Genomic DNA, 17,622 nt, shown 5'->3' on the forward strand with positions numbered 1-17,622 from the left:
ACCAGGAAAAAGATGACAGGGAAGATAGATTAGCTGGGGATCTGTTTTGTCTTATTTTAGCATTAGGTTAGATCTATCTGAATTAGGAAATAATCCAAATGAAAGAAGCAGGTTATATCTGATAAAAACAAGGTTAGCCTGTCGTTTTATGTGCAATTCCTTGAATGTTCGTAAGCTTAGCCTGGTTTCTTGGACTATGATAATGAATTGCTCTCAAAGTCCAAAGTCTATTTTTCAAGTGAACCTGTGCTGTGCTACACAATCATAATACAAATGAAAGAATGCAGTTAAAAAGCACTTGGACTGATATAAACATTAAAAGCAAATGCCTCTTTCCCCTTTGCCTGAACAAGGAATTACATATCTCAGATTGTTTTATTTGTTTTATAATCACATTCATTATATTCCATGCTTAAATTGCATATCTACTCAGACAAGTTCTTTGTAAAAATGTTTGTTGTTTACAAAAACATGTTGTTGAAAATAAAACAATACTAGAACAAACAGATAGACATGCCCTCAGCAACATCCAAGCTGGTGTACACCATTCAGTAGGAGCAGAGGGAAAAGGGGTATCCAGGAAACAGGACATTTATACACGCAGCTTTGTGAAAACGCCTGGCTGTATGTTGAGGTCTGCTGGTGTTCAGCTCCAAATGAAAAACGCTCGTCACTTCTGACCGAATCGCAGCGCGACACCAGTTGTTCGTCGGCCAGAAAGGCCGTCTGATAGCTACTGGTCACCTCTCCAATTTGGCGTTTACCTTCAATGGTCAGTGACAACTAAAATCATGAGCTTGATGTTTGTATTGCAGATTTACATTTAGAGAGATTACTCCTTTCAGCTCTGAATCTTCCTCACAGGACAGGACCGCGTACCAAACTGACCTGGATCAATCACAAAGATCAACTCCATTTGCTGAACAGAACTGATGCTTTGGTTTTATTGCAGTGGGTGAGACAATTAAAATGCAACGTGTCTGCAAATTGTAACTCAGTGATTAATCATAATCTATATCTTATAATGGACAGAGAGCAGCAGCCACACAACCCAGTATAACATGACGACCACAAGCAGAATCATACTTCCCTACAATTACACATCCATTCTATTCCTTTCTTTTTCATTCAAACATCCAAGCAAAGCAGCACCAAATAATCAGAAACAGCACACATGGTTGAGTTGGAATTACTAGGACTCTAGGTAACCTATTAAGCCCCTTAAGTTCTCTCGCCTCTGTCTCCTCCTCCTTTTCAAATTAATGTATTCCTCCTCCTGTCTTCTTGTCCTCTTCCTTCTCATTCTCCTTGGAGCTTTTCCAGTTCCTTCCCCACCAGATCAGCAGTCAGGTTCAGGTCACAGCTCCTAAGGGCTCGTACAAGGTCATCCGCCCGTGCCTCAGCACCCTGGCTCTTCTCCCAGACACACAGCATCCCTGCCACTTGATCCTCCAGGACGTCGCGGTGCTTGGTGACCACGCCGTCCAGCATGGCCTCTGTCAGGCCCAGCCTCCGGCCCAACGTCCGCCACTTCCTCCCAAGCTGGGCCATGATCACTTTTCTTGCAGCTTTTAGTTTGGCTGGAGGTGAAAAAGCAAGAGCGAGAGGGAATGAGAAGAGTCACCAGCCATGTCTTTGATTAGATACTGGCTAAAGGAACGACTTGGGTGTGTGGTAGACTATAATTTTTGTCAGTATTGGACGCAACGTGTTGTATGTAGGGATTGGCAAACCTAGGCTTTCTGAAACACAAAGACAATTCAAACATTTGAGTCGGGGCCTTTGAAACGCTCGAAACTTTTACTCAACAGTGACATCTGCTGGCAGCTACGACTATGGCATACACAACAGTCATATCTAATTCTACAATATTGTAGAATTAGATATGACTGTTGTGTAGAATTAGATATGACTGTTGTGTATGCCATAGTCGTAGCTGGTCCTTGTGGTTGAACGGAATTATTGCCGTCCTGCAAAGCAGATGGCGTGGTAGCGAATACGGGAGCGATGGTTTTCATTTAACAAAACAATCGGGTCAATCATGATTTTTGAACTGTTTGACACGATAAACTCAGTGTAAAGTTGTTACATATTCATATATATATTTATACATCTTGAAGTGGCAGACAAATGATCAAACAGGATTTCGCTATCTGTCTAACTGTCTCTGTCTCTAACTGTCTCTAACTGTCTCTAACTTTCTCAATCTCTCTCAAACTCTCACAACTCTCTCTACCAAGGTCTCATTCAAAACTTTTGGTTTTGCCGCCTCATTTTATACCCCGACACATCAGAGTGTTTTGGCAAGTGCAACACATGTTCCGTTCAAGATCACGTCACAAAACGTTTCGAAATACTTTGTCACGTGACCGGAAGTGTTTTCGTGTCTCGAAACGTTCCGATGCAGTGAGTGTTGCAGAATGTGTCGAGACATTTACTTTTAGTCATTTAGCAGACGCTCTTATCCAGAGCGACTTACAGTAACTACAGGGACATTCCCCCGAGGCAAGTAGGGTGAAGGACATGAACGTCACAAAATGACGTTGTGCCCAAGGACACAACGTCATGTGGCAGAGCCGGGGATCGAACCAGCAACCTTCTGATTACTAGCCCGATTCCCTCACCGCTCAGCCACCTGACTCCTGACTGATATTGAGACAGTATCGACACCGTAGTACAGAGCGGTACATACAACTTGTATGTCTTTCAATTACGATAGTAGGCTACAATTGCCTGATTTATATCAACACCTGTCATCTTAATTGCCTTTCTTTCGAGATTTTTCACAAAACATAACTTACTACACAAAAATAAATGAGTTATACAACAACAATGCATGTCATATTGCTGCCATGTTACAGTTGTCCTTAATTAGCGACGGCCTAAACTGTACAGAGAAGAACAACACAAAACTCGTATTAGCGCAAGCTAGCTATCTTCACCCAGACAGTAGCATCTCTAGAGTACCTTGTTCCGTTTTGTCCGGTAGATTTGTCTGTGGTCCAGGACACTGACTTTCAAAGTTATTCAATGTCTCAGCGAGATCTTCCCGATGAATTTTGTTCAAAAGTAATTTAAGCTGTTCCGTGTTGTTAGGTCCAAGTGCTTGACGCTGCATCAATTCTTGAAAAAGTTTAATGCCACTGTCAACTTTCTCGAGACGCTTTTTCCCTAACTCTGGACAAAGGAACTTCATTTTTTCCAAATTGTCATCACGGAGATCGTCTGAAATTTGCAGTAAAACGCTGAAGAATTCAGTCATTTTGATCCAATTTTGAAGCGAATGATTACAATACCTACACGGGTACAGTAGTCGAAACCAAAAGTAAGATTAAATCGTTAATTTCCTTGTATACGACCGGTTGACCTCTAGGGGCAGTATTGGATTACAAAAACATTTATCACAGGAAAAAGTCAAAGCAGAAGGCTCTGCAGGTTACAGTAAAGCGTGCTGTTTCATCGTACTCATTAAGTCAATGGTTCTCTCTTTGTAAGAACTTTTAACTATATTTCAAGGGCATTTTGCTGTCTGTCCACGTTAACCGGAATATGAACATATATAAATATTCAGTGTTGTTTTTGTTGTTGTCTAATCTATGGTTCTTCGTCTGAGCATACAAAGGCATAATAACATATTTAACGTTTTGAAACGTACACAGATCGGTGATTTCCGTATTTTTATTGTGTTGATCATACAGTCCAGATGGTAACAGGCTAATTGAATATGTGGTGGGTACTTCAACATAAGGGGACTTCTCAGTCAGCAGATGAAGGCAGATTAGATGTTTCTGAGAGGGAAAGAAATGGAAAAAAGCATAAACAATTTAGCTGTTGAACCACATGATTTGTGTTTAAGTTAACTGAGCATCTTGTGAGGGCAGGTTAGATAAACTCACAGCACTTGTACAGTGTGGTGAGCCTGATGATGTCATTCCTGCTCATCTCAGTGGCTTCACCAAAGGCCAGGTTTCCGTTGGGGATGGGCACCATGGTGGGTTTGTTGTTTTTGGAGAAGGCATACCTAGAAAACCACAATACCCACAATACACCACTCTTTATACAGCAGGGTGAAATGGATCTTGTTCTCAATGCTCTGGAAATCACTTGTTTTTAGGGTATAAGTAGTTTGAGATGCACTTTTAGAGATTACAGAGGAATGTGTGACTGACCTATGGTACTGCATCACTGAGTTGTAGTCATAGGGAGTGCCCTGGTTCAGAGTGGCGATCTTGTCATAGGCAAACTTGTAACCTGATGGAAGGAGATCACTTTTCCAGTACTGTGAGGATACTCATAAAGTGAGAGCAAGCTAACAAGAAAGAAATAGACTGATAAAGAGAAACAGGCACGTTGGGAGTAGGTGAGAGTGAGAGAGGTGGACACCAGATGGAGAGGACAGAAGTGTTGCTCCAGTGTTACTCACTATCTATGATGTTTTCCCAGTAGATCCTAATGTGTTTGTCCCTGTCAGAGCGGGTCTGCTCGTGGTTGAAGCCCAGGGCGTGCAGAAGCTCGTGCTGAACCGTGCCATGGTACAGGCAGCCCTGGCGATCCAGAGACACAGTCTGGCCACCACCACGACGACCAACATAGGAGGAGCACCTGCGAAGAGGTGAGGCCACTGGAATTCTAAACCTCAGATTATAAATTGTAGGTGATACGTTATTTATATGGTAATCTGTAGCAGGCTGACTGACCCGCTACGCGGCTCAATGCTGAGGTAGTCCCTGTCACCGTTGCGGTAAGGTCTGAAGCGTATGCAGGAGACGGAGGAGAAGGACCCGAGACCTCTCTCAATGATGGACCTCTCCCTGGAGGCTGGCGGAGGAGTGAGGAGTATAGAGCAGGAGAAGGAAAAGTGAGAAAGGAGGCATGAAAAGGAGCAGGTAGAGGAGCGATAAGAACGATTTATCAAGGAGGAGGAAGAAGGAGGGTCAGTAAAAAAGCCTCAGAACAGGCCTGCAGCTGACAGGGGTTTCAAGATATTCGTCCTAAAAGTAAATCCATATGGAGTATAGCCATGCAGTACTGTGACATACAGTACTGGTTGGAGATGTAGTAGGGAACGTAGACATTTCCGTCGCTAAACTTTCCCCACATGCAGCCACGGGAGGTGCAAGGGTCGGCGTTCCTCTCAGCCTCGGAGTCCACAGCGATGTCACCCTCAACCAGGATAGGTCCACCCAGGTCAAGGACTGGGGGGAACGTAGCAGAGGAATGACAGTCGGTAGAAGGTAGTCATTCTAACTAATGGGAGAAGCATATGTTAGAGGATTAATAGACTCTAACCAATGGGAAAACGTTATGTTAGAGCAGTGGTTCTCAAAGTGGGGTCCCAGGACCCCTAGAGGTCCGCGAACCATAGCAAGGGGGTCCACAAAATCATTTGCCATAAATTCTAAAATTGTGGATTCAAGAGCACAAAGGGTATGCTGAATGGGTGTTACGATTATGGGGGGGTCCCTGGCCCCAAAAAGTTTGAGAACCCCTGTGTTAGAGAACTGGCAGACTCTAACAGTGCATGTTGAGAGTCAGCAGTCTTACCCCTATTTCTATTGGCTCTCTCCAGCAGCACAGACACAGGCAGGCCCTCTGACAGTTCGACAGAAGTCTCGTCCTTCAGATGACAGAAATGCAAAAGAAGATATGAATATGATATTAATATGAAGTTATATTAATAGGTGTAGTTGTAGAAATGTTTCTGAGGTACGGTGTGTGTCCAGCGGGTCTACCTCGGTGAGCTCCTCGGCCCAGACAGAGACCAGCAGCAGGGCCAGGACAGCCCAGGAGAATCTAAACACAAACATGATGCAGCAACGGACCTGCAGAACATCAAAAGCACTGGTCAGATGTGGTCAGTGGAAACACTTGCATAGAGCACTCTGCCCGCTGTCTGGCACAAAGACTCACCTTGGAGCTTCTGCAAGTAGGTGTGAGGAAGGTCAGTGCAGCCAGCCTCTTATACGGTTCCCTCAGGTACACGTGTCAATACCTGAGCAGACTGGATCCCAGCATGCATTATCAGGTGGTAGTGTTCCCCCCAGGAACACCTGTTGATAAAGATAAGCACATACAAGGAGGAGGGGGAGCACCAGAGTGCAGAACAAAAACACTGGTCAGATGGCTAATACACACTTACATAAACACACACACAAACACACTAGCTACACGATTAGAGGTAGGACAGACAGAGACTTCAGTTCTGCTGCCGTACAAACAGATGGACAAGAGTTCCTACTTTGCTGTTCCTGCAAGTGGAAATACAGGAATATGTTTAGGTCAGCCTTTTATTTAGGGTGGAACTCTCTGGCCAGCCCACAGCTTCACATGTTGATAACAGACGTTCAACCACAGAGAAGGTAGAGGGGCACCGAACATACTCTGAAAAGCCTTGGGAAGCCGGGGAAACCCAGCATACGTTTGATGGGCACACAGCCACATCTTATCCGTGTTTTTCATAGCTCTGAGTAGCTTCTGTTAATATTCAAAGATCGGCCTTTGTGAAGGACATCGAAACTTGGATTGTGTTTAGGATTCTGTTACTCCTCTGTATCTGACATAGACTCAACTAAGAAATCTTTGGGGTATTTATCAACTGTCTATACCTGGGTGTTGAATAGAATAGAACATTTTGAATGATAGTCATGTATGATTGTCTGGATGTCATGTTCTACTCGGGAAGTGAGCTGCTACTCTATTTTATTTCTTAATGGTACACTTTTAAATGGTGGTTATACACAACGTGAATTGCAAATATAAGTATTTCGTTTATTTCACAGTGTATAGTGTGGAAATATCTTGTCTACAGTCTACATCCATGTGAAACTGGTCATGACATAATATTGTGTTTATTTGATGAAGTACACAAAAATGTATAATAACGAGTACAGTCCCATTTCAGATTTCCTTTGCTCAGATTTATTATGTTGAAGTTTTGAATTTAAAGTTAAGTTGTAAAATTAAGGTTGTTTGACGGGATGTCCGTCACCAGGGGGCCTTGAGTCCACAGAAGACGTCAACACATTTCTGGAGGGGGAGAAAGAGAGAGTCATTCAAACTCTCATGTTTTGGAACTTAACATAGAGCTGTTGAGTTATATTATATTATATATATATATATATATTATATATTATGTTATATTGCATGGAACAGTTGTCATGTATGTAAACCCTCAACCTTCCTCTTTGGTCTCAGGGTCATAACACGTCTCTGTAAGCTAGGGAACTCACAGCACTGGTAGAGTTTGTTTATCCTGGTGATGTCGTTCTGGCTCATCTGGGTGGCCTTGCCGAAGGAGACATTGCTGTTGGGGTAGGGCACCATGGTGGGCTGTCCATTCATAGAGAAGGCATACCTAGAAACCGACACTTCCACATCAGAATGCATAATTCTCTGTGAAGCAAACCAGGGATCACAGCAGAGGCTCTATTGGTGTGTGTGTGTTACCTCTCATACTGCATCACAGAGTTGTAGTCATAGGGAGTTCCCTGGTTCAGAGTGGCAATCTTGTTGAAGTTGTACCTCATGTCTGGTAGACAAATATATGGATAGACAGAGACAGGAGGGGAATCGAGGAGGAGAAAGATTGGATATGTTGAGTGAGCATTTTACAACCATAGTGTAAAATAAAAATCAAGAGAGGCCGGATGGTGAGGAGTGAATGAGAGACAGGTTGATGTTGTGTTTTTCTCACTGTCAATTACGTTTTTTACCAGTAGACTCGGGGGTGCGACCCCCCTTTTTGCACTGCACACTCACCAGACTGGACGTTCTGCAGCAACACCCTAATGTGGTTGTCCCTGTCAGAGCGGGTCTGCTCGTGGTTGAAGCCCAGGGCGTGCAGAAGCTCGTGCTGAACAGTGCCGTGGTACAGGCAGCCGCTGCGAGCCAGAGACACAGTCTGCGCACCACCCTGGCGGCCAACAAAGGAGTAGCACCTTGGAGGGAAAGAGGAGTAAGATGGAGAGAGGAAGGAGTAAGGGGAGGACAAAATATGGTAGGAGGAGGAGAAGTAGCCAATGGAAGAGGAGCATAAGGAGGATAAAGAGGAGGAGGAAGAGTTGATGAAATAGGGGGACTTGTGAGGGAGGTTGCTCAATAAGAGAGCCTACTTAGCTGGAATGCTTGACCATTGTTTTGTTTGAAGTGTTTACACTTAATGATCCATTTTGGAAGATGTTATTTTACCATGGTTAGCTGCTGCATCTGATTGGATAGGGACTCACCCATCGCGGGACTCGATGCTGAGGTACTCAGAGTCGCCATTCTGGTAAGGTCTGAAGCGGATACAGGAGACGGAGGAGAAGGACTCCAGACCTCTCTCAATGATGGACCTCTCCCTGGAGGCTGGCGGAGGAGGAGAGAGGATGAAAAGGTGCGAGGAGGGATGAGGAGTAGAAGACAGGAGAAGAATGGACAAGGGGGAAGGAGGAGGAGGGAGGCAGATACCAGGTTGGGATGGAGGACAGATCTTTGCTAAAAGCTTGTTGAGGTTTTATATCTGCTGGTGTCTCTTGTTCTCGTAACCATTCAATGATACAGTAGCTTACTTATCCAAGTGTCCTATAGAAGTGTACTTACAGAACTGGTTGGTGATGTAGTAGGGAACGTAGACCTTTCCATCAGTCCACTTCCTCCACAGGCAGCCACTGGAGGTGCAGGGGTCGGCATTCTTCTCAGCCTCGGATTTAACGGCAATGTCGCCACCAATCAGGAAAGGCTCATCAATTTCAGGGTCTGTGATTGGTGGCGTGGGAGCGATGCAAGAGACATCAGGTCTAGCCAATGACAGTTGAGAGTTTCAGAAGACAAAATGTACTCCAGCCAACAAGAACTGTTTTTGTAAGTGGTCAGACTTACTCCTGTTCCTATTGGCTCTCTCCAGCAGCTGGGACACAGAGAGTTCCTCTGATTGGTCCTCTACCACAGCATTCTCTAAGAAGAGCAAAGAGATTAGTCACAATCATTCACTCTCAACATGCAATCAAAGGAAGCCAAAATAGTTACTTTCTTACCTTCCTTCAGAGGACAACACAGAAGACGGAAGAAAAAAAAAGTTAATATGGCATAATTAATGTTCTATAGAAGGTGTCACTTCTGTCTCTTCTGAACAGTGTCCAACAGGCCTACCTCGGTGAGCTCCTCGGCCCAGACAGAGACCAGCAGCAGGGCCAGGACAGCCCAGGAGAATCTAAACACAAACATGATGCAGCAACGGACCTGCAGAACATCAAAAGCACTGGTCAGATGTGGTCAGTGGAAACACTTGCATAGAGCACTCTGCCCGCTGTCTGGCACAAAGACTCACCTTGGAGCTTCTGTAAGTAGGTGTGAGGAAGGTCAGTGCAGCCAGCCTCTTATACGGTTCCCTCAGGTACACGTGTCAATTCCTGAGCAGCCAGGGAATCCCAACATGCATCATCAGGTGGTAGTGTTCCCCCCAGGTGCACCTGTTGATAAAGATAAGCACATACAAGGAGGAGGGGGAACACCAGAGTGCTGACGGGTCTCCATTTGTTTTATCGCTTCTGACATGCAGATTTTTGGACAATCCAGAGAAAACATTGAACCATGTGGGAATTCTGACATGTATTAGCAGTGTAACCAAACATGTTGACTAGTTGTGTTGGTATAAGTGCTTTAAACTATAGGTCAAACAGGTGCTACCTTCCACATGCACGTCTGTCATTTTCAGTCTGATGCTCATTCAAAATGTTGATATTTTCAATCAAACATTTCTAAACAATATTGATTATTCTGTCCAAAACCAAAGAGACTGGTTGTGGTGTGTTTGACTCAGTTAAGCATAAGGGTGGGCGCCCCGGTAGATCACCAGATAAGTGTATGTAGCGTGTCAACTGAGTCTTACCACAGAGGCCTTACCGCAGCAGTTCATTAATACATTTTATGGTAGATCTCTCGACTTCTCTGAGTCATACAGCTTTCCGGTCAACTATATGCACTTAATATTGAAGGATTATTGGATTTAGGCAGTGCCAATTGTACTTTATATATGTATTTAGACACTGTATATTACTGCTGGTTTTATTCACATGGCTTTTTATAGTTTTTTTTATTGCTTGGACTCATGCCATCATTGATCAAAAATAACTTTTTAACTGTTAACTACATTCTTCATCTGTAGTTTTCCAGTCTGAGTTGTAAAATAGATGTCGGTCTCTAAAGATTCTCTTTTATCAATTGAATCAGTAATTACTAAAACACATCTCACATGTTATATGCCATGAATGATAAGGAAGACAGTAAAGTCATTGATGTTCAGTTTTGTGCAAAGTTTATTGTAGGATCACAGTCATGACATAAAATAGAAGTTCAGTCCAGGATGATGAAACTGTGTACATGTAACAGAGGTGATTTGAAACACGGTCAGGACGTCCCCTTGGTATAATGGCAGATTCCTGGGCTTCGGCAAGTCACAGCGATTGTGGTGAGACCCTTGCAGGAGGAAGCATCCAATACGGTGTTGATGTTTGTGCCCATCTGATCTCCTTCTGTAGAAACCAGACAACAAACGTGCAAACACAGTTACCATTGCAAAATCTAAAATAGTTTACATAAAAGTATTAACGTATTTAAATCAACTTCCTTTTACTGTATTATTTTAAGTAAATAATTATGCATATAATTCCAGTTGAATCCAAATGGTTCCACAGGTATTTTTAATACATGGATTTTTTTTTGTCTAACTTAGAATTAGTTTAATGAGATGTGTGAAATTCATTACACAATCAAAACATGTTGATCTGAGTGCATAGGTGAGAGGAAAGCATCCAGCAGAAGTGCTACAGATTCCAGAGTTAGTAAGACGACCAGTTTCATCTACAGTGACGGAGAATGATGTCAAAAATTAGCAGTCCTTGTCTGCACCTTTTTGTCTGATATAACAAGGAGTTCAGACGTTCCACACACCCCAACACTGTGTGGCAGTACTGTACAACTCTCTTATGAACTTACAGCACTTGTACAGCGTGTTGAGCCTGGCCTTGTCATTCCTGCTCATCTCTTTGGCCTGTCCAAAGGCAACGTTGCTGTTGGGGATGGGAACCATGGTGGGCTGGCCGTTCTTAGAGAAGGCAGTCCTGTAGGAGACACATCCATGAAGAAACTGTTATTTTCTCTGTAGGACTAAAGTGTGGACTATTACCTGGCGATGTCTGTTTCTCTTAGACTGAAGTTTAGACTAGTCCCTGTGGTTGTCTCATAGGCAGAGATCCAGTACTGACCTGTGGTACTGCATGACGGAGCCATAGTCATAGGAGGTGCCCTGGTTCAGGGTGGCGATCTTCCTGAAGTTGTGCTCCATGCCTGAAAGTGTTGTAAGGGAAGAGACATCCAGTATACAGTGATATTATATTTATTAGTCAGCGAAGTACTCCTGGCTGGCTATCAAAGGTGCTCAATATGGCTGTTTACAATATATATCTGCACATAAGTAGGATACATATTTGTATGTACATATAGAGTGTGTATACATATTTAAAATTCACAACCTTAAAGTAGCAATGGTGGTTTGGAGCTACAATGGTGAGGTACTGTAGCACCGTCAAAGCAAGCACGTCAGGGGTTCGACCCCCCTTTCTGCACTGCACACTCACCAGACTGGACGTTCTGCAGCACCACCCTAATGTGGTTGTCCCTGTCAGAGCGGGTCTGCTCGTGGTTGAAGCCCAGAGCGTGCAGAAGCTCGTGCTGAACAGTGCCGTGGTACAGGCAGCCGCTGCGAGCCAGAGACACAGTCTGCGCACCACCCTGGCGGCCAACAAAGGAGTAGCACCTTGGAGGGAAAGAGGAGTAAGATGGAGAGAGGAAGGAGTAAGGGGAGGACAAAATATGGTAGGAGGAGGAGAAGTAGCCAATGGAAGAGGAGCATAAGGAGGATAAAGAGGAGGAGGAAGAGTTGATGAAATAGGGGGACTTGTGAGGGAGGTTGCTCAATAAGAGAGCCTACTTAGCTGGAATGCTTGACCATTGTTTTGTTTGAAGTGTTTACACTTAATGATCCATTTTGGAAGATGTTATTTTACCATGGTTAGCTGCTGCATCTGATTGGATAGGGACTCACCCATCGCGGGACTCGATGCTGAGGAACTCAGAGTCGCCATTCTGGTAAGGTCTGAAGCGGATACAGGAGACGGAGGAGAAGGACTCCAGACCTCTCTCAATGATGGACCTCTCCCTGGAGGCTGGCGGAGGAGGAGAGAGGATGAAAAGGTGCGAGGAGGGATGAGGAGTAGAAGACAGGAGAAGAATGGACAAGGGGGAAGGAGGAGGAGGGAGGCAGATACCAGGTTGGGATGGAGGACAGATCTTTGCTAAAAGCTTGTTGAGGTTTTATATCTGCTGGTGTCTCTTGTTCTCGTAACCATTCAATGATACAGTAGCTTACTTATCCAAGTGTCCTATAGAAGTGTACTTACAGAACTGGTTGGTGATGTAGTAGGGAACGTAGACCTTTCCATCAGTCCACTTCCTCCACAGGCAGCCACTGGAGGTGCAGGGGTCGGCATTCTTCTCAGCCTCGGATTTAACAGCAATGTCGCCACCAATCAGGAAAGGCTCATCAATTTCAGGGTCTGTGATTGGTGGCGTGGGAGCGATGCAAGAGACATCAGGTCTAGCCAATGACAGTTGAGAGTTTCAGAAGACAAAATGTACTCCAGCCAACAAGAACTGTTTTTGTAAGTGGTCAGACTTACTCCTGTTCCTATTGGCTCTCTCCAGCAGCTGGGACACAGAGAGTTCCTCTGATTGGTCCTCTACCACAGCATTCTCTAAGAAGAGCAAAGAGATTAGTCACAATCATTCACTCTCAACATGCAATCAAAGGAAGCCAAAATAGTTACTTTCTTACCTTCCTTCAGAGGACAACACAGAAGACGGAAGAAAAAAAAAGTTAATATGGCATAATTAATGTTCTATAGAAGGTGTCACTTCTGTCTCTTCTGAACAGTGTCCAACAGGCCTACCTCGGTGAGCTCCTCGGCCCAGACAGAGACCAGCAGCAGGGCCAGGACAGCCCAGGAGAATCTAAACACAAACATGATGCAGCAACGGACCTGCAGAACATCAAAAGCACTGGTCAGATGTGGTCAGTGGAAACACTTGCATAGAGCACTCTGCCCGCTGTCTGGCACAAAGACTCACCTTGGAGCTTCTGTAAGTAGGTGTGAGGAAGGTCAGTGCAGCCAGCCTCTTATACGGTTCCCTCAGGTACACGTGTCAATTCCTGAGCAGCCAGGGAATCCCAACATGCATCATCAGGTGGTAGTGTTCCCCCCAGGTGCACCTGTTGATAAAGATAAGCACATACAAGGAGGAGGGGGAACACCAGAGTGCTGACGGGTCTCCATTTGTTTTATCGCTTCTGACATGCAGATTTTTGGACAATCCAGAGAAAACATTGAACCGTGTGGGAATTCTGACATGTATTAGCAGTGTAACCAAACATGTTGACTAGTTGTGTTGGTATAAGTGCTTTAAACTATAGGTCAAACAGGTGCTACCTTCCACATGCACGTCTGTCATTTTCAGTCTGATGCTCATTCAAAATGTTGATATTTTCAATCAAACATTTCTAAACAATATTGATTATTCTGTCCAAAACCAAAGAGACTGGTTGTGGTGTGTTTGACTCAGTTAAGCATAAGGGTGGGCGCCCCGGTAGATCACCAGATAAGTGTATGTAGCGTGTCAACTGAGTCTTACCACAGAGGCCTTACTGCAGCAGTTCATTAATACATTTTATGGTAGATCTCTCGACTTCTCTGAGTCATACAGCTTTCCGGTCAACTATATGCACTTAATATTGAAGGATTATTGGATTTAGGCAGTGCCAATTGTACTTTAGATATGTATTTAGACACTGTATATTACTGCTGGTTTTATTCACATGGCTTTTTATAGTTTTTTTTATTGCTTGGACTCATGCCATCATTGATCAAAAATAACTTTTTAACTGTTAACTACATTCTTCATCTGTAGTTTTCCAGTCTGAGTTGTAAAATAGATGTCGGTCTCTAAAGATTCTCTTTTATCAATTGAATCAGTAATTACTAAAACACATCTCACATGTTATATGCCATGAATGATAAGGAAGACAGTAAAGTCATTGATGTTCAGTTTTGTGCAAAGTTTATTGTAGGATCACAGTCATGACATAAAATAGAAGTTCAGTCCAGGATGATGAAACTGTGTACATGTAACAGAGGTGATTTGAAACACGGTCAGGACGTCCCCTTGGTATAATGGCAGATTCCTGGGCTTCGGCAAGTCACAGCGATTGTGGTGAGACCCTTGCAGGAGGAAGCATCCAATACGGTGTTGATGTTTGTGCCCATCTGATCTCCTTCTGTAGAAACCAGACAACAAACGTGCAAACACAGTTACCATTGCAAAATCTAAAATAGTTTACATAAAAGTATTAACATATTTAAATCAACTTCCTTTTACTGTATTATTTTAAGTAAATAATTATGCATATAATTCCAGTTGAATCCAAATGGTTCCACAGGTATTTTTAATACATGGATTTTTTTTTGTCTAACTTAGAATTAGTTTAATGAGATGTGTGAAATTCATTACACAATCAAAACATGTTGATCTGAGTGCATAGGTGAGAGGAAAGCAGCCAGCAGAAGTGCTACAGATTCCAGAGTTAATAAGACGACCAGTTTCATCTACAGTGACGGAGAATGATGTCAAAAATTAGCAGTCCTTGTCTGCACCTTTTTGTCTGATATAACAAGGAGTTCAGACGTTCCACACACCCCAACACTGTGTGGCAGTACTGTACAACTCTCTTATGAACTTACAGCACTTGTACAGCGTGTTGAGCCTGGCCTTGTCATTCCTGCTCATCTCTTTGGCCTGTCCAAAGGCAACGTTGCTGTTGGGGATGGGAACCATGGTGGGCTGGCCGTTCTTAGAGAAGGCAGTCCTGTAGGAGACACATCCATGAAGAAACTGTTATTTTCTCTGTAGGACTAAAGTGTGGACTATTACCTGGCGATGTCTGTTTCTCTTAGACTGAAGTTTAGACTAGTCCCTGTGGTTGTCTCATAGGCAGAGATCCAGTACTGACCTGTGGTACTGCATGACGGAGCCATAGTCATAGGAGGTGCCCTGGTTCAGGGTGGCGATCTTCCTGAAGTTGTGCTCCATGCCTGAAAGTGTTGTAAGGGAAGAGACATCCAGTATACAGTGATATTATATTTATTAGTCAGCGAAGTACTCCTGGCTGGCTATCAAAGGTGCTCAATATGGCTGTTTACAATATATATCTGCACATAAGTAGGATACATATTTGTATGTACATATACAGTGTGTATACATATTTAAAATTCACAACCTTAAAGTAGCAATGGTGGTTTGGAGCTACAATGGTGAGGTACTGTAGCACCGTCAAAGCAAGCACGTCAGGGGTTCGACCCCCCTTTCTGCACTGCACACTCACCAGACTGGACGTTCTGCAGCACCACCCTAATGTGGTTGTCCCTGTCAGAGCGGGTCTGCTCGTGGTTGAAGCCCAGAGCGTGCAGAAGCTCGTGCTGAACAGTGCCGTGGTACAGGCAGCCGCTGCGAGCCAGAGACAACTCCTGAGCATTACCGCGACGACCAACGAAGGAGTAGCAGCTGCAGCACAGATGGAAATGGAGTGATGATCGTTGTATAGTTTAGGTTTTGAGACCAAAAGCTCAAATCGTAGTGTTTTCTTTTGTGTCCTCAGTCAAATGGAACCAGAGACATGACGTTTATTCTCAGTAGTAAAAAGGCATGTCTATTTTAAGATCTGATTAGATGCTAGACAGCCATCCTAGAAGATTTGTATACCCATTCTTAGACTGGATGCTGAGGTAGTCCCTGTCATCGTTGCGACGGGGTCTGAAGCGGATACAGGAGAAGGAGGAGAAGGACTCCAGACCTCTCTCAATGATGGACCTCTCCCTGGAAGCTGGGGGAGGAAGAGAGAGGACACAGGAAGGAGACATGAGAAGGGACAGGGAGGAGACGGGGGAGGAGAATAGAACAGAACAGACAGTTGGTCACTGTTTCTGAACTGTGAGGGTATCTTTGATTTTGCTCCGGTTAGCATAAGATTGTGGCCTGTATGCTGGAACTGGGCTAGGATTATAAACAGCTATACAAAGCAAAATTAACAAAAATTGTACTAGGCTTAGAGTTGCAATAGCAAGACTAGGCAATTTACGTACAGTACTGATTGGAGATGGCGTAGGGAATGTAGACCTTTCCGTCGGTCCACTTTCCCCACATGCAGCCACGGGAGGTGCAGGGGTCGGCGTTCCTCTCAGCCTCGGATTCCACAGCGATGTCACCGTCCATCAGGATAGGCATATCCAGGTCAGGGGCTACAGCAGAGAAGACCACCATCAAGAAGCAAGACACGGTTAAGGTACGTTGCCAGATCTTTCCTTAACCCCCTCAATGTTGTCAAAATAGGATGTAGAGAGATGTGCAGCATGTTCCTCAAAATGTGTGTCTCAAACATCTGCACTACTGTGATCCAACAGGAGGTGTTTGTTCATATTCTTCTACAATGTCTGGTTGAGTTGGTCAGCCAATAGCTTCTGTAGTATTAGTATGTTGAAGGGCTAACTGACTTACTCAGATTCTCATTGGCTCTCTCCAGCAGGGCAGACACAGACATATCATCTGATTGGTCCTCCACACTCTCTGCAAAGGAACAGAAGTTAGGGCTCTCTTTACACTTCCTTACTATGTGCAACATTACATACTCACGTTTTGGAAAATGTAGTTCATCATGTTACACAGAACAAAAATATCTATACACACCTGTCTACAGAGCCGTAACAGTGATTGGAGAGAGATTTAGAAGAATAAAAAGTTATGATATGTTAGTATATAAGTGACAAAGCACACAGCAAGATCTGTAGATACGGCACATAGGTAGACTGGGTGGTATACCTCCTCCTCTGCCCAGCAGGCAGACACCAGCAGCAGGGTCAGAAGGGTGAACTTGAAGGCAGACATCTGGAGGTAGAGAGGTAGATGCAAGGCTCAGCTACACCACAAACACACTGGAGGAACACAGAGTAGTAGAGGTGGTTCAGGGAGGAGGTATTGTTGCCAGGGACTCACCTTCAGTCTTCAGGTAAAGTAGACCAGAAGTAAAGAAGAGGGTCTTCATAGGGGTTTATATATATTTTTCGGGTCCAGGCGACGACGCCCCCACCTCCATATATGGACTGGAGAAAGAACAGGGACACCTGAGTCAGCTCGACTAACTTGTCTGATTAGGTATGGGCCAGCAGAATGTTCTATGTCAGTATGTCTGCCTGCCTGCATATGTCTTCTTGTCATTAAGTCCGTATGTCTACTTGTTTATCTGTCTGACAATAAGCAGGTTGCTATATTTTAATAATTGAACAGTATTGGGTTCTCAATACCATTTGGAACAGTCAAGGATTTCCTGTGTTTTGATCCAGGTTGCTAATGTTCCAGTCACGTCAAGGCCATGTCCCTGGCTAATGTGTGAAAGCAAACAGGTGTTCCATTCCTTTAACTGAACTCAATGTTTCTATCTACTACTGATATATTCTTTGATTCTTGTAGTGTGATGCTTAT

General features: G+C 44.1%; 5 protein-coding genes across 7 annotated transcripts; all 5 read right to left on the reverse strand.

Annotated features, from left to right (window-relative positions):
- Positions 1-365: 365 nt before the first annotated feature.
- Positions 366-3,335, reverse strand: fadd (Fas (tnfrsf6)-associated via death domain). The gene is made up of 2 exons (XM_062470630.1): positions 2,968-3,335; positions 366-1,580 (listed from the first exon to the last, which is right to left on the reverse strand). The coding sequence occupies exons 1-2, from the start codon at positions 3,260-3,262 to the stop codon at positions 1,300-1,302; spliced, it is 576 nt and encodes a 191-aa protein (XP_062326614.1). The 5' UTR covers positions 3,263-3,335; the 3' UTR covers positions 366-1,299.
- Positions 3,336-3,662: 327 nt separating this feature from the next.
- Positions 3,663-5,984, reverse strand: LOC134027664 (low choriolytic enzyme-like). Of its 2 annotated transcripts, none has more exons than XM_062470622.1 (9): positions 5,911-5,984; positions 5,733-5,822; positions 5,545-5,617; positions 5,040-5,195; positions 4,698-4,818; positions 4,424-4,602; positions 4,170-4,251; positions 3,897-4,021; positions 3,663-3,788 (listed from the first exon to the last, which is right to left on the reverse strand). In XM_062470622.1, coding segments are annotated over exons 2-9 (813 nt in total). In that variant the 5' UTR covers positions 5,808-5,822; positions 5,911-5,984; the 3' UTR covers positions 3,663-3,786. The 2 variants fall into 2 exon arrangements, with proteins under 2 accessions (XP_062326606.1, XP_062326607.1); XM_062470623.1 differs by having other exon boundaries at positions 5,907-5,931.
- Positions 5,985-6,895: 911 nt separating this feature from the next.
- On the reverse strand, positions 6,896-9,219 carry LOC134027668 (hatching enzyme 1.2-like). The gene is made up of 8 exons (XM_062470631.1): positions 9,126-9,219; positions 8,860-8,919; positions 8,581-8,736; positions 8,226-8,346; positions 7,759-7,937; positions 7,447-7,528; positions 7,230-7,354; positions 6,896-7,026 (listed from the first exon to the last, which is right to left on the reverse strand). Coding segments are annotated over exons 1-8 (804 nt in total). The 5' UTR covers positions 9,205-9,219; the 3' UTR covers positions 6,896-7,024.
- A 1,058-nt stretch (positions 9,220-10,277) lies between these two features.
- Positions 10,278-13,076, reverse strand: LOC134027669 (hatching enzyme 1.2-like). Its single transcript, XM_062470632.1, has 8 exons — positions 12,983-13,076; positions 12,717-12,776; positions 12,438-12,593; positions 12,083-12,203; positions 11,616-11,794; positions 11,244-11,325; positions 10,975-11,099; positions 10,278-10,511 (listed from the first exon to the last, which is right to left on the reverse strand). Coding segments are annotated over exons 1-8 (804 nt in total). The 5' UTR covers positions 13,062-13,076; the 3' UTR covers positions 10,278-10,509.
- A 1,058-nt stretch (positions 13,077-14,134) lies between these two features.
- On the reverse strand, positions 14,135-17,162 carry LOC134027665 (high choriolytic enzyme 2-like). Of its 2 annotated transcripts, XM_062470626.1 has the most exons (9): positions 17,137-17,162; positions 16,936-17,028; positions 16,642-16,708; positions 16,230-16,385; positions 15,850-15,970; positions 15,473-15,651; positions 15,101-15,182; positions 14,832-14,956; positions 14,135-14,368 (listed from the first exon to the last, which is right to left on the reverse strand). In XM_062470626.1, coding segments are annotated over exons 2-9 (825 nt in total). In that variant the 5' UTR covers positions 17,137-17,162; the 3' UTR covers positions 14,135-14,366. The 2 variants fall into 2 exon arrangements, with proteins under 2 accessions (XP_062326610.1, XP_062326609.1); XM_062470625.1 differs by lacking the exons at positions 16,936-17,028; positions 17,137-17,162 and having other exon boundaries at positions 16,642-16,780.
- Between the last annotated feature and the right edge of the window lie 460 nt (positions 17,163-17,622).

Source organism: Osmerus eperlanus, chromosome 10 (genome assembly GCF_963692335.1).
Source record: "Osmerus eperlanus chromosome 10, fOsmEpe2.1, whole genome shotgun sequence".
In the NCBI taxonomy this organism is placed as follows: domain Eukaryota; kingdom Metazoa; phylum Chordata; class Actinopteri; order Osmeriformes; family Osmeridae; genus Osmerus; species Osmerus eperlanus.

Bases quoted from the DNA above. Each gene is read 5' to 3' on its own strand.
- fadd (XM_062470630.1), bottom strand. From the start codon at position 3,262: ATGACTGAATTCTTCAGCGTTTTACTGCAAATTTCAGACGATCTCCGT. The intron at 1,581-2,967 runs GTACTCTAGAGA...TTTCACCTCCAG, and splicing joins ACCGGACAAAACGGAACAAG to CCAAACTAAAAGCTGCAAGA.
- LOC134027665 (XM_062470626.1), bottom strand. From the start codon at position 17,028: ATGTCTGCCTTCAAGTTCACCCTTCTGACCCTGCTGCTGGTGTCTGCC. The intron at 16,709-16,935 runs GTATCTACAGAT...TCCTTTGCAGAG, and splicing joins ACCCAGTCTACCTATGTGCC to AGTGTGGAGGACCAATCAGA. The intron at 14,957-15,100 runs GTCAGTACTGGA...TGTCTCCTACAG, and splicing joins TCCGTCATGCAGTACCACAG to GACTGCCTTCTCTAAGAACG.
- LOC134027669 (XM_062470632.1), bottom strand. From the start codon at position 13,061: ATGTTTGTGTTTAGATTCTCCTGGGCTGTCCTGGCCCTGCTGCTGGTC. The intron at 12,204-12,437 runs GTAAGTACACTT...CTCCTCCGCCAG, and splicing joins CTACATCACCAACCAGTTCT to CCTCCAGGGAGAGGTCCATC. The intron at 11,326-11,615 runs GTGAGTGTGCAG...CAACACTTTCAG, and splicing joins GCTGCAGAACGTCCAGTCTG to GCATGGAGCACAACTTCAGG.
- LOC134027664 (XM_062470622.1), bottom strand. From the start codon at position 5,807: ATGTTTGTGTTTAGATTCTCCTGGGCTGTCCTGGCCCTGCTGCTGGTC. The intron at 5,618-5,732 runs GTAGACCCGCTG...TGTCATCTGAAG, and splicing joins GGGCCGAGGAGCTCACCGAG to GACGAGACTTCTGTCGAACT. The intron at 4,022-4,169 runs GTCAGTCACACA...GTGGTTTTCTAG, and splicing joins TCAGTGATGCAGTACCATAG to GTATGCCTTCTCCAAAAACA.
- LOC134027668 (XM_062470631.1), bottom strand. From the start codon at position 9,204: ATGTTTGTGTTTAGATTCTCCTGGGCTGTCCTGGCCCTGCTGCTGGTC. The intron at 8,347-8,580 runs GTAAGTACACTT...CTCCTCCGCCAG, and splicing joins CTACATCACCAACCAGTTCT to CCTCCAGGGAGAGGTCCATC. The intron at 7,355-7,446 runs GTAACACACACA...GTCGGTTTCTAG, and splicing joins TCTGTGATGCAGTATGAGAG to GTATGCCTTCTCTATGAATG.